Below are 13870 nucleotides of genomic sequence, written 5' to 3' on the forward strand. Positions count from 1 at the left end.
CCTTTGTTGTGAGTCAGTCAGCAGTCAGTTAAAATGCCTACCATTTTGTAATTCTCTATAACTCTGTCTGGTAATTTTTAATATTTTCTCTTTATCTTTTGATAGTCCCAAGTTTCTCCTTCTATGTATTTAAAGGTGTATTGTTTTTACTTGTCAATTAAAATTCCATCTTAGGATTTCTCTATTCTGTTCTGGAATAATGGTCAACTGTTCTCTTACGGTGCCTTCTACTACTTTTCTTACCAAGTGAACCACAGACATCATTAACTACACAGTGTTTCTTAAGTAGTTCTTAGTTTAAGTGACTTTGTATAACAACAACAAAAAATCTGATTACTAATATTAAGGAAGTTGTATATGTTAGAAAATGTCAGTATGTACAGACACATATATGTATATTTGGGTAAGTGTATAAATGTATTTTTTCATACCTATTGAGGACTTACTAGGTTTGAATACTTAGTTCTTTGATTCTCTTCCTGTTCTTAACCTGACCAAAAATACCTTGAATATGACAAAAACCTCCCCTTAACCCAGAATACAGAAAGAAATCTGAAATTTCTATGACTGTTGTGGATTTTACTTCAAAGCAGCTTCTCCTAATATTTTTAATCTGTTTCATTGCTCAATTGATTTTAACCCTCTTCCCAAACACTCATGGCCAGATATATCCTGTGGGAGGATTTGGGGGAAAACTCACTGGCCCACTGATGTTTTCATTTCTCAGGATAGTGTTTCCATGTGTAAGCTGGTGGCTCTGTGTCACACTGAGAGTCACTGTGTGCTGAAGCCTATACTGCAACTCATTCTTTAAATCCAGTCAACTCTCTATTTTCCTTGGCCCTTTTTCCCAACAATATTATAGGCCCTCCATTCTCATGGTGGGCTAATTATTCTCTTCTATTTGCCTGAACCATAATTCAGTGGAAGCTATTCCTACCCAAGGAAATGAGGACAGAAATTATATAATTGAGAATAATGGCTTTGAAAGCTATGAATGTCTTGAATTTTGTGCTAAGTCTGATACATACCAGCTTGGTGGTCCTTAGAGTCAACTCACTGAAAAAAAGTTTTTTCTGTACTTTTAGAATAGCATCATCACAAAGACTATTCATTAAATGAGTCTATCTCTAGAAAAATTAAACTTACTATCCAAACATAGTGCAGTTAAGAGAGGTAAATTTACTCAACTGATTATCAGTTAAAGAAGTTTCAGTATATTCACATGTAATGAAATAGAAATATTTTACAGCTCTTTTCCTTGACTGATATTACATTTAATTAATGTAATATCATATCTATTTTTAATATCTACATTTTAATATCTATTTTAATATCTACATTTTAATATCTACATTTAATTAATGTAATATCATATCTAATTAATGTAATATCATAATCTTTCCAGAAAGATTATGATAAACTTGACTGAGCAGAAACTGTAGTCACTGGGGAATCAGTACTTTCTATTGGTAATATACTAAAACTTTCAGAAAATACATATTTTTAACAAACAAAATCTCAATACTAACACTTTGCTTTGCAAAACCTTTCTTTACTGATGATATTAAGCAGGATGAACAAAAATTCTGATTCTAATGTTCTTCAGTAACACTGGAAGATCAGATCAGCTTATAATTAAATAGAGCTTAACAGTTTTGCTGAAACACTAAAGACAACATTGCTCTTTACAAACATCAGGTCTCTTTTTGAAGTTGGTGGTTTAAAACAGTGAGAAAATATATAGAAATCATGTACTAACCATTTTGCAATGCCCCACCACCACCACCCCGGGAAAAAAAGTTAAAGTACACTAAAAAATGTATTCTTTGTATTTCAGGTCCTCCAGGAAAACGAGGGAAGAGGGGTCGAAGAGGAGAATCTGGTAAGTCTCTCTCAGCTGCTGTGTCATTCATGTTCCAGTGAGGTCCCCACATCTGTTTCTTCTAATTAATGATACTACTACCTTATTGGAGGTTGAGTGTATGTTTAAATCTTCTACACTAGATTTAGATTTTTATTTTTTACTCTTCTGTTTTTATCAAGTCATAAGAAGTTTACAAAATATTGATTGCAGTTTGATAACCACTGACTCCCAATTTTGCTGTGCCCACTGAGGGTTTCTTAGCTGCGCACAGTGTGGTGACATTGCCCATGTTTCCATCTCTGTAGGTGGTCAGGAAATACAGGATTTTTGCAAAAATATCTGCCTTAGGACACTGGGGCACATGCCTTGGAAAGCTTTATTATTATGTCATCCAACTGGCACAATTTTGTCATGCTTTTATTCCCATTCTTTTTAAGTGTTGGGGATTTTGATCCTTCTTATATAGTTGAAAACTTCTAGTGATGACAAGAGCATTGGTATTCAATCCAGCATATTCATTTTGTAGTTGAAGAAACAGAGGCCTGAAGCAGTCAGGTGATCCCTCCAAGGCCATGCAATTTTTATGAGGCAAACTTGAAACAGAACTAATTGTCCTGACTCCCTCTCCAGTCATTTTAGCTTTCAGGCCAAATCCCTATAGGCAAACCAAAATGGAAATGCCAAATTAAAATATTTTTGCAACCACGATAATACCAGTAGGTAAGTTCACTTACTGTTTTGTTTTATGAAGTCTAAGGTTCCAAAAATGTAAATGGCCAGATGAAGTTTTTATCAGCTCATTTGTTCTTTCTTTCATGGTAAGGTAATTTAAAGTTTGATTGTAACATGCTGTGAATTTCTTTTTTTTCTCTAAGTTGTTTATTAGTATTCAGAATGGTCAGTTACTGAGTGTTGAAACCTTAGGAGACTAACCCAGGAGGAGCAGACAGCAGATTAATTGGGAGATTGGGGAGGTCTCATTTCCTTTTCCGTTTTGAAAAAAAAAAAACTGTCAAATTAAAAAGAGATTATGAAAATTCATTAATGTGAGCCATATAGCTGCTGGATTTCTTTAAAAGTATCTTCAAAAGCTATCTTTCAACCTCATTGAAACTGAATAATTGAAAACTTGTAAAGGTATCCCTTCACCAAGTGCAAACTTTTTTAATAGGCTGCTTTATAAATTTGAGGCAAAAAGAAGTGACTAAATATTGCTGAATTCACACAATTATGGAAATGACGTTTTTGTCATAAGAAAGAGAGCGTTTAAGGGAAAAAGAAAATTTTATGCTTATGCAAAGTTTTATTAGAAACATAAAAATCAATTCTCAACTTTTTTGCTACTTAGAATTGGTGCTTTAATTGAACATATAGTGCAGGAAATACTGACATTTTCTTAGACTTTGCTTGGGTTTTGAAGAGAATCCATAGTTTTAATGAAACCCTGGCATAAACACTAGGAGTTACTCTTTTATGTTTAGACAGTATTAATAATGAAAAGGATTCTTAAAACAAATCACAGGTACATTTCTGATTTGGCTGTTTTACCTAACTCAAGAAGTTAGATATCAATTCTCATTAACTGGTCTGTCTTAAATAACCAAAGATTTTCTTGATTCATATTTTATCTAAACTTATAATAGAACAGACTTCACTTAATATAATTGGCCAGGCATGGTGGAGCATGCCTGAAATCCTATCGGCTTGGGAGGCTGAGACAGGAGGATCCTAAATTCAAAGCCAGTCTCAGGAACAGGGAGATGCTAAACAACTCAGTGAGACCTTGTCTCTAAATAAAATACAAAATAGGGCTGGGGATGTGGCGCAGTGGTTGAGGGCCCCTAAATTCAATCCCAGGTACCGACTCCCCTGCCCGCCCCCCCAAAAAATGATGGCCCTCTTAGTAATTGACAAACAGATCTTGAGGAATCTGAAAATCCCATGAGATTGTATGTAAGATTTTTGTGCCAGTATAAAGGCATTTTTCTGAGATGGTCTCAAAGAGCTCATGACCTAAAAAAGTTCATGATCTAGAACAAAATGACCAATAATCACTGAGTTCTTAGTAACCTCCATGTCCCTTGTATTGTGATGAGAATGATGAAGATCTTTCAAGCTTTTATTTAATCTTAGCATTTTGCACACTCACTAATTCATCTCTCCCTTTTTCTTTTTCTTCTCTCTCCACCCCTTACCCCACAGGTCCTCCTGTAAGTATATTTGATGACTTGGGCTCTTCTACATTAATCAGCATCATGTATGTTAAAATTTGGTTAAAGCATCAAAATATTATCTGTGTTTCAACTAGAAACATGTTACTGACCTTTTAGGAGTACTTAAGTTTGAAAGAATTGTTTTTGTTTGTTTTTTCACAATTTTGGGATCAGGTGATATGTTGGAGATTGGAGTGCAATATGTAACCGTTTAAAACACAATTTAATTTTTGATCCTTTATCACACACCAATTACTCACTTGGGACATTGGGGATAACTTAAGAAGCTTCTGATTTTAAATACTTTTCCTGGAATTCTGAGGTTTCTTTTGCAAGCAAATCTCCAAGCTATTTCACACTTCTTTTTTCATCTGTTTAAACTCGTATCTGAAATATTTGCATTTGCCAGTCCACCAAATGTAGATGGCAACAGGATCTCGGAAGTGATACCCCCTGTGGGCTTGGCCCAGGTCTCCCTCCTTAGCAACACTCCCTTTGAAGTCTGTTGGAGCTTTGCCTGCATAAAGAGCCTGAGATGGAGCCCTTGGAGAGTTTCACTCTCTTTTTTTCCTTTCCTTGAGTAGGTCATAGCTCTAGCATTCCAGTCTGCTTTGCACTCATAGGAACAGATTATCTTGTCAGCTTTGAGCTAGATGTGTTTTTGAGTAATATCCTGGATATCTCTTGTCTGACCCCAGTGTTTATTCTGTGCACTGTGCCTTTACAGTAGCAATGATCATTGGCCTTGAGATATTTTCTCATCCCAGATAGCCAGTTTGCTGCAGGACTCAAAGACTCCATATTGGCAACTTACCTAACAGGCCAGCATGGTCTGGGGAGAGGAGCTTAGCATATACTCATTTACTTGATTCAGAGGAAGCATTGGCTTCCAAATATCTTTTGCAGTCTTCCTGTCACATTCAAGGATGGAACATAAATCACGGTCAGAAAGTCTTTGCTTCTGTAACTGACTTTCAGCTCTTGCTTAATGCTAGGCAGATGGCATGCTCTGGGTCTAGGAGTCTTTACTCTTTGGCTTCCTATTTAAGCCTCTGTCTTTAAAACTAGAAATAAACCACTACTCTCCAGGAAAAAAACCCAGAGATTACAGCTAGAGTAGCATGTTCAAGACATTTTTGTGTGACATACATTTTCACCATGTGGAGAGAGAGTCAAATCTCATTTCTGCGAGGGTACTAATATTTCCTCTTTGATTCTTTGAAAATTCAAGTAGCACTTGTTTTCTTAGCTATCTATTAGTCCAAATTTTCTACTTAAAGATTTCCATTGTCCTCGTGTTATTAAATATAGGAAAGAGAACTGGCATTATTAAATATACAGCAGGCTATAGCCTAGGCACTTTAAACATGTAATTTCCTTTTGTTTTCAACAACCCTCTGATGTTATCATTCCAATAATGTTCAGTGGGAGAAAAGAGAGGAAAAAAAATATCAACTATGCTATCTTTACTAATACAGTGGATATTACCATAGTTCTTAGAACCCTATATCATATGGCCCTCGTAGGTTAAATACCTCTTAATGAAATCTGGTTGAGACTCTAATTTCTAAACCCTATCCATGACTTCTAAGAACTATCTGCTTTCTATTAAAATTTGCTTTAGAGGTACAAATTAAGTGACTTTATAACAAATTTCCATTATGTTTCTTATATCTGAGTAAATATGAATGAGTAAATAATGAATAATAGCAATATGATTAAATACTTATTAACAACATATTTTTATAAAGGCAGTATTTAATTATTGATGATTTTAATTTCTAGTGATCTTATTCCTCCTAATTTTAGCATCATTTTAATTTTATGTATAGCTTTTCCTTCTACTTGTTTACTATGAACTGATATCTGTCAGTTTATGTAATTTCATTTTTAGAAAAAAACAATCTCCCTGATTTTGTGTCTTTTAAAATATCACTCAGCTATCTCCATGTTATGCTTTGAATATGAGGTGTCCCCCAAAACCCCAAAGCTCTTGCATTAATGCAGGAATGTTTGGAAATAAAATGATTGGGTAGTGAGAGCTGTAACCTATTAGATCTGTCCAAGTTTGACTGGGCTGACTGGGTGGTGACTATAGACAAGTGGGGTCTGACTTGAGGAGGTGGGTCATTGGGGGAGTGCTCTTGATGACTTCCTCTTCCTGAGGCTCCTTCCCTTCCTCTCCCTGATTCCTGACTACCATGAGGGGAACAGCTTCCCTGGGTAACACCCTTCCACAGATGTTCTGTCTCATCTTAGGTTCAGAGCAAAGACTCAGTTGACCACAGACTGAACCTCTGAAACCATGAGCCCCAAATAAATCTTTTTTCCTCTAACTTGTCCTTGTCAGGCATTTTGGCCACAGCAAGGAAAAGCTAGCTTTTGTGGGGTAACTAACATACCCCCCAAATAAGAAACTGGATACAACATCAAGATAATTGTTTGCCATTTAATCACAAATGCTCTTGCCATCATTCTGTACTCTAAACATAAAGTCCAAAGGTAATATGAAAAGTTGAATAATCTTGCTTCTTGGCATATAATTTATGGCAACTAAATAAACTTCCTCTGGCCCTGAGCATGGGAGGCACTGTGGCTTCCTGTGAACAGAAGGATCATGAAGTGTAACTGAGGATCCTGATGTGATTCTCTTGTCATTCACTTTCTCATTATACAAAAGATGGCATTAGGGCACTGCTCTGAAGGAACAAACAGCAACAGACTGGTTGTCCCAAGGGGAGGATGGCAGATCACATTGTCCCTCATTATCACAAAGAGTCAAGTCATCTGATTTTCTTCACCCTCCCAATGTAATGGTCTCAAGTAAGATTAACAAATAAGACTTAACAAAAAAAAGAAAAGAAAAGAAAAAAAGAAAACCATAAAACCATACATGATGATAAAATTTAGTTTAGCAACCTTGCACTTATATCTTCATTTGATATATTTTGGAAAGCTTGGATATGTCACTCTAGAATTATGTGTGGATATATAATTATATGTTTCTCTTGTCAGTTTCCATATTCTTGCATGTTGAGATCATTTATAATTTAAAGCTTGAAATGCAACTTGCATTAGATCCCACGTATCAATTTTCTCTACAAGAAGCTATTCAACCTTGTCCATTTTAACAAAAACATGTTACTACCATAGGAGTCTCTGCTATAAAAGGCTGCAATGGGGCACTTTTATGACAATATACGTAATTTTTTTTAATGTGAGTAGCAAATACTTTTTTCTGTTTTCTTTCTCATAAAGGTAACAAGTATAAGCATACTGCTTTAAAGAACCCTATGCAGGCTTTTTGAGTGTCTAACTCAAATGCGACAACTGTTACTTACAAAAATGATGATATGCTGACCATTGTGTTCCTGACTATGAAATTGTATCCTATTTTGGATGTCTTTAGAATATATTCATATTGAAATAAGAAGTAAAGGGTTTGATCAAAATTTACGAAATAACTTCAGTGTTTTCAGATGGAGCCAATTTTCTTCCTGTTCTGATTTTCAGAGTCAGGAGGGGGTGCAGTCCCTCTGTCCTTTTGTCCCAAAAGGAAGTACCATTGTACTATTCATGAGTCACAGAATCAAGTAAGTCCTATACGTGCAGCTGGAAGGGAGTCAGGAGACCTTTTTTAACTGGCTGTTTTATTGGTATCAGTCTATCAAGCCCTATAATTATGCTTGACTGACAGAGATATGATGTTATTGTTGGTAGCAAGAACCCTCTGAGGTGTGAAACATGACGCCATTGCACAGCAGTTCCGTTCCATCCACCTTCCACAATTGTCAACTCGGTTTGAACCTTAGAATCTTGTTGACAGATGAATGAAGCAGACTCGGCCAAGTTAAGCTTACAGTGCTATTTCTGCCAATGTGGTAAATGAATTAGGAAGAGAAGTCTCCGTAGAACGTTCAAAAGAAACTCTTGACATTTCTACTTCAAATTGAAAAAAGTCTATACGATTTTTAATTCAAAAGTAAATCTTTTCCAGATATAACCACAATCGATAGCAACTACCTACCATATGTCACATTACCTACCAGTTCTCGTTCCACCCCTGTGACCTAGAAATTTATCACACCTGTTTTACAGAGGAGGAAACTGAGGTTTGGGATGTTTGAGTAATTTGATCAAACATGCACATCAAGCAGGAGGTAGGTCTGGAATTTGAACATAGGCCTATCTCTCTTTAAAGCTCTCTGTCCCCATATTTCTACAAGAGGTTTTTCAGACAGTAAGGTCTAAATGTTACCACCTACTTTGCAGTTATCTTATTTTATCCTCTATTGTGTATGGTTCATATCACACTCTCCTTAGTTGCTTGTAGATCTCACAACTTGTATGTGTTCTTTCATACTTCCAGTTATTTAAAACTAACTTATGATGAATCATCTAATTATCATCTAAAGGAAGCCAATCCTGTAAAGTGTGACATTTGTCTCTTGAGTCAAGAAACCTATTTTCTTGAAGTTTCTCATAAAAAGTTCCTATACTTACTTCTTTCTTATACTGCTGCCTAATTATGAAAATATTGTTTCTCTTTTGACTCTTTAAATGGGTAGGGACTCTTCTCTTGTAATAATAGGGTACTGTTGTTGATGGAAAGAGCAAACAATCCATCTTGTAGGAGGTAGTATCATTACAACATACCAAGATAGTGAGATATATCCAGTCACCAGAACAAGCTAAAGAAATGAAAAACTGGAGAATTAGTATGTCATTGAAGGCTACTTGGGGATGAAATTATAATAGAATGACAATGGTCTATGGCAGGTTTTATTTGCCTTCTAGAATAGAGGGAGAAAAAAAGGAATATAATTATAAACCAACTACTGGGAAGTTCCCAGCTTGTCATTTCTGCTCTTTTGAGTGGTTCAGGTGCCATTTTTGGTGAGGTCAATGTTTAGCAGTGATTTGCCTTAATTCTTCCTCTGCTATTGGTTCTGTAGATTGTATGCTAGGTTAAGATGAACTTTTAAATTCTGAAAGTGGCAGTGACAATTAGTAAGTTTACATTTGAACTGTGATAAATTGAAGCATGTTGAATTGGAAAAAGAAAAAAGAAAGAAGAGAAAATAGATATGCAAGTTTAAATGTTATTTTTCTTTGCAACATTGGTTTTTGTTGTGGGGTATTTCTGAATACCATCTGTTTTAGAATAATTTAAATTGTTGTAGCAGACAAACATTGAGATGTTACTGGTTTACCACAATAAAGATTCATGTCTTATACGTGGTTAGGGGCAATTCTCCTTTCAGGGACCCAGATGAATGGAGACTCTGCCGTCATCAACTTGTGGGTTCCAAGGGTCTCCTGGGCATGGACCTATAGCCATCAAATATATAAGAGAATAGAGGGTCAGAAGGGAGGGTTTTTTTTTTTTTTGAGCAAAAATATTGGAAGTATACACTTTTTTGGTTTGTATTACTTCCAACCACGATCCTTTGAAGAGAGTCAAATCAGATTCCTATCTAACTTTCAGGGAGATAGATATAGTTGTGAGCTCAGAAGAAAAGGTAAACAAATTAGGGAAATCTCTGATATCTTATCTGGAAATAATTTCTTAAGAATCCCCAGAGAGATGTATATAGATACATGACCTCTGTTACAATTTAAAGAATATTCATTAAAACTATTATCATTAGAAACCCAACTAGAAAAAAACAAAGAAGGAAGAGATTTAAAATAGAGAGCAAGCTGGACATGGTGGCACATGCCTATAAACCCGGTGACTTGGTAGGCTGAGGCAGGAGGATTGCAAATTTGAAGCCTGCCTCAGCCTCAACAGTTTAATGAGACTCTCAGCATTTAGTGAGATCCTGTCTCAAAATTAAAAAAAAAAAAAGGACTAGGGATGTTGCTCAGAGGGAAAGCACCCCTGGGTTCAGTTCCCAGTACCAAAACAAAACGTATAAGTTGAGGGATGGTTTATAAGCACAGTGGGGTTTTAGCCCATCTTTTCTTATTGTTCCAGATCTGGAACATCTATAAAAATTTAAATATAGTACATATTATAATATGATAGTTATAATATTAATACATTAGCTCTATTTTGATGCATGTGTTGATTTCATTGAAATCTTTGCAAAATTGAAAACTTGGGACTTAATGGATTAATACCAGGGGGTGAGACCAGGCCTGCCAGGTAACTTCCTAAAGGCTTTTGATTTTAAACATTTTCCACATGTTTAAACACTAGTCCACATTGCTATGGACTTTCCTTCTGTTTCTCTGGCCACTGAATGACTTCATGGCTTTTCATCGGTAACAGAATTAGGTACAAGGAAACCTCCTTAACTAGGAACAATACTGGTTATCTATATTGTCTCATATTCCTGTTTGTTTCACACTGAAGTTTGACCTTTAATAAGGACTCTGTGATAAAAGGATGAGCACTTTTAGGTTCACTTTCATGAAATGTGAAGCGTGATCCCTGCTGTTCTTATGGTGTGAAGTCAGGTGATTAACGCAGAAAAAGTGAGAGTTTAGGGGTGAATCCTCTCTCTTCCAAGGATAGTGGGTAGGTAGAATAAAAGGGAGCTAAAGAGTGCTTAAAAAAATGAATATAGATGGGAAAGGCAGCGGAGCACAACAGACACTAGTATGGCAATATGTAAATCAATGGATGTGTAACTGATGTGATTCTGCAATCTGTGTATGGGGTGAAGGTGGGAGTTCATAACCCACTTGAATCAAAGTGTGGAATATGATATGTCAAGAAATTTGTAATGTTTTGAACAACCCACAATAAAAAATTAAAAAAAAATGAATATAGTACATGTCCATCTGGTTTTTTAAAAAATAAACTTTATAGGATAAACCCAGGGCTTCATATATACTTGGCAAGTGCTCTCCCACTGAGTTGTACTCCCAGCTACAGTCAAGAGTTTCTAAAAGATAAAAAAATAAAAAGTAAGCTCAATTTATCAGTTTTAAAGTCTTTGCTTTTAATTGATTAGATACCTGCATACCACCATAATACCCAGTCTACTAACAAATGGAGTGTCACATAACCCCTGCCTGTTTTACTTTCTTGTCACCAAATGCTTAGTCACATTGCTAAATTCCTAGGGCTGTTTATATGAGCACACATCTTATGGGACAAATTATTATGGGACTCCTGTGGATTTATAAAGTAATATCTACCTATAGTCAAGTAGCCACTTTAAAATCGAGTGCTGTAACAAAAGGCAGAACCATTGTGAATGTTGGAATTTGAACAAGGTCAAACCAGTGATCTGGTTGACCATTTTTTCCTTCTCAGTGGCTGAGCATTTGATAGTATTCAGCAGCACATGATCAGAGCTCAGTGTTCTCATTCTTCTAAACTAGCTACTTAAAATGCTGTGATTCCTCTTAAACAAAGTGTGGTTCCTGCTTAATTTCCTTTTACGTGGACACCTTGAAGCTCTCCTGTATTTGGTCTAAGTTAACAAAATGTTCTGTTGATCCAAACTAGGTTGTGAGCTAGAATATGGAAAGCATTCCTTCCTTTAGTTATTAAATGTTCTTAAATTTTGCCTTTGGTGGAACTCAAAAGGTATCAAGCCATGGAATCCAAAGTGTTCCAGATTGTCTCAATGTTTTAATTTATAAATGATATTTATAATGCATGGTTTAATTTCACAATCTTCCTGCTTTCATAAATTAGCTTAGAGTTAAATTACATAAAACTTTTGCTTTTCTGTTACTTGCTAGTATTTTGAGCCTCAAAGATACACAAAAAATGTATTTATTTCTACATAATTTTTGTTAGAATTTCCCTGTGGTCAAGGGAATGAACAAAAGGTATAATGTAGAATTTAGACACAGGAAATGCTTTAAGGATAGTTAATCATTAGTTCATATGGTTATTTAAAACAGCATCCTTTCATTCATCAAACTTATACCTAGTATATAACTTGTGCCAGTTCTTCTGCTGTACAATGGAGATAAAATGGCAAATAATACACATCGCTGTTTTCAGGGATCTTAGAATCTTGTGGAGAATGAAATAAAGCAAAATCCTAGCACTATTATGAGAGAAATATGTTCATGATATGTCAGGATGTGGTGGTGGGGGGGGGACAGTGGAGGAGTAAATGATCCAGATTTAGCATATAAAGGGCATCAGGGATACCTCTGGATCCAATCAATTTCAAGGTCTTATCAAGGTGAAAAATCGAAGTAGTGGGTATTTTCGAGAAGTTAGCATTTTCAATACCTTTGAGGTAGAAGAAAGAATGGCATTTTGGGGGAAATCATGTATTCAGTAAGGCTAGAACATAAAGTCCAGGAAGGGAGATTGGAAAGTAAGGAGTGAAGAGCTGAGACTGGGGAGAGAGGCTGTGAAGAAATGCAGATGCAGGCTAATTTGTTTCCCTAAATGTAGGCAGGCTCTGAGAGACTCAGTTAAGCAGGAGAGCAGCAGCATGGCTGGGGAGACATTTTGGGAAGAGCACTCATGCTGAAGGCCAAGGTGGAGGAGCAATGGGAAGAGAAAGATGATCAGGACAGTATCACAGCTATTAAGGTGGGAAATAGAATGGGGTGGAAGAATGGTAGCAGGGGAGATGCAGAGGATGGGGCAGATTCAGGGGCGTTGATGAGGTAGAAATGGTGAGATGCACGGCTAGGTAGAGTAGTGAAGACGAGCAAGCAGTGGGGGTAACTCTTGAGTCCTTCTCAGGTGGAATCTGGGCCATGCCATTGGGACAGAGAATAAAAAAGCAAGAGCAGAGGAAGGAGGATGTGAAGGTCTTCCGCTGAAAAGGTATCAGGGAGACTTTTAGGATTTATCAGAGGATGGGAGGAGTGTCCCAGAGGAAGAGATTGAGGATGATTCTCCAATGAGGGCAAAGAAGGACACTGCAGGGGCGGAAACCCAAGAAAAGGAGACTTCTAGGGAGAAAAAATAGATTTCAGTTTTGAATATTTTGAGTTTGAATTATTGGTAAAATATGGAGTAGAGATTCCAAGCTGTTCCCATTGTGACACAAATGAGTATGCACTTGGGGTTTTAGTCTCTTCACGCTGTGCTGCTGGCGTGGTTGGAGTGCTAGTGCTCTTGCAAAATGCCAGAGGTTTTTTTTTTTTTTTTTTTTTTTTTTTTTAAAAAAAAAAAGGATCAATGGGCTTACTAATAAAAATGACCTTGGTGATTTTATCAGTCAGGATTGTCAAAGAAACACAACCAGTAGGAAACCTAAATATGTAGGGAGATTTATTTTATGAGATTGACTCACACAATTGTAATCCAAAATTTGTATGCAGGCCAGCTGGCTGGAAACTCAGGCAAGATTTCTCTGCTGAATCTTGAAGTAGAATTCCCTCTTCTCTAGGAAAACCCTCAGTTTTTGCTCACAAGCCCTTTCACTGGTGGCTGTAGCCTACCTACATTATTGAGGGAAATCTACTCTACTTAGTCTATTGAGTATAAATGCTAATCACATCTACTAAATATCTTTCCAGCAGCATCTAGACTAGTGTTTGTCCAAATAGCTGGGCACCAGAGCCTAATCAACCTGACACAAAAAGTTAATAATCCTTCTACACTGATGTTTTAAAATAAACACCACTTCAAACTCGGCTTTTTCAGATCCCTACTGAATATGACAGATGTACACTCATCCTTGTCCTATATTTCTTTCTACTTCCCATTCTAAATCGTTTCCTCCTCCTTCCTTTACCCCTTTCCTTGATTAAGCTTTCATATTCCATGTGAATAACTTTGTAACTTTGGGGGTAAGATTAGGCATGTATAACGTGACACCCATTCCTGGCTAATAGTAATGCAATTAGATGT

General features: G+C 36.3%; 1 protein-coding gene across 1 annotated transcript in view; it reads left to right on the forward strand.

Moving 5' to 3' along the window:
* Col25a1 (collagen type XXV alpha 1 chain) overlaps positions 1-13870 on the forward strand; it is a 468385-nt gene that overhangs the window by 257620 nt on the left and 196895 nt on the right. Inside the window, exons 3-4 of the mRNA XM_058583779.1 lie at positions 1841-1885; positions 4070-4077. Of these exons, the coding sequence (XP_058439762.1) occupies positions 1841-1885; positions 4070-4077 (53 nt within the window). The remainder of the gene's footprint in view (positions 1-1840; positions 1886-4069; positions 4078-13870) is intronic.

Source organism: Marmota monax, unplaced genomic scaffold (assembly GCF_021218885.2).
Source record: "Marmota monax isolate L192 unplaced genomic scaffold, Marmota_monax_Labrador192_F-V1.1 WCK01_AAM20220418_F8-fsc00002, whole genome shotgun sequence".
NCBI classification, from domain to species: Eukaryota; Metazoa; Chordata; class Mammalia; order Rodentia; family Sciuridae; genus Marmota; species Marmota monax.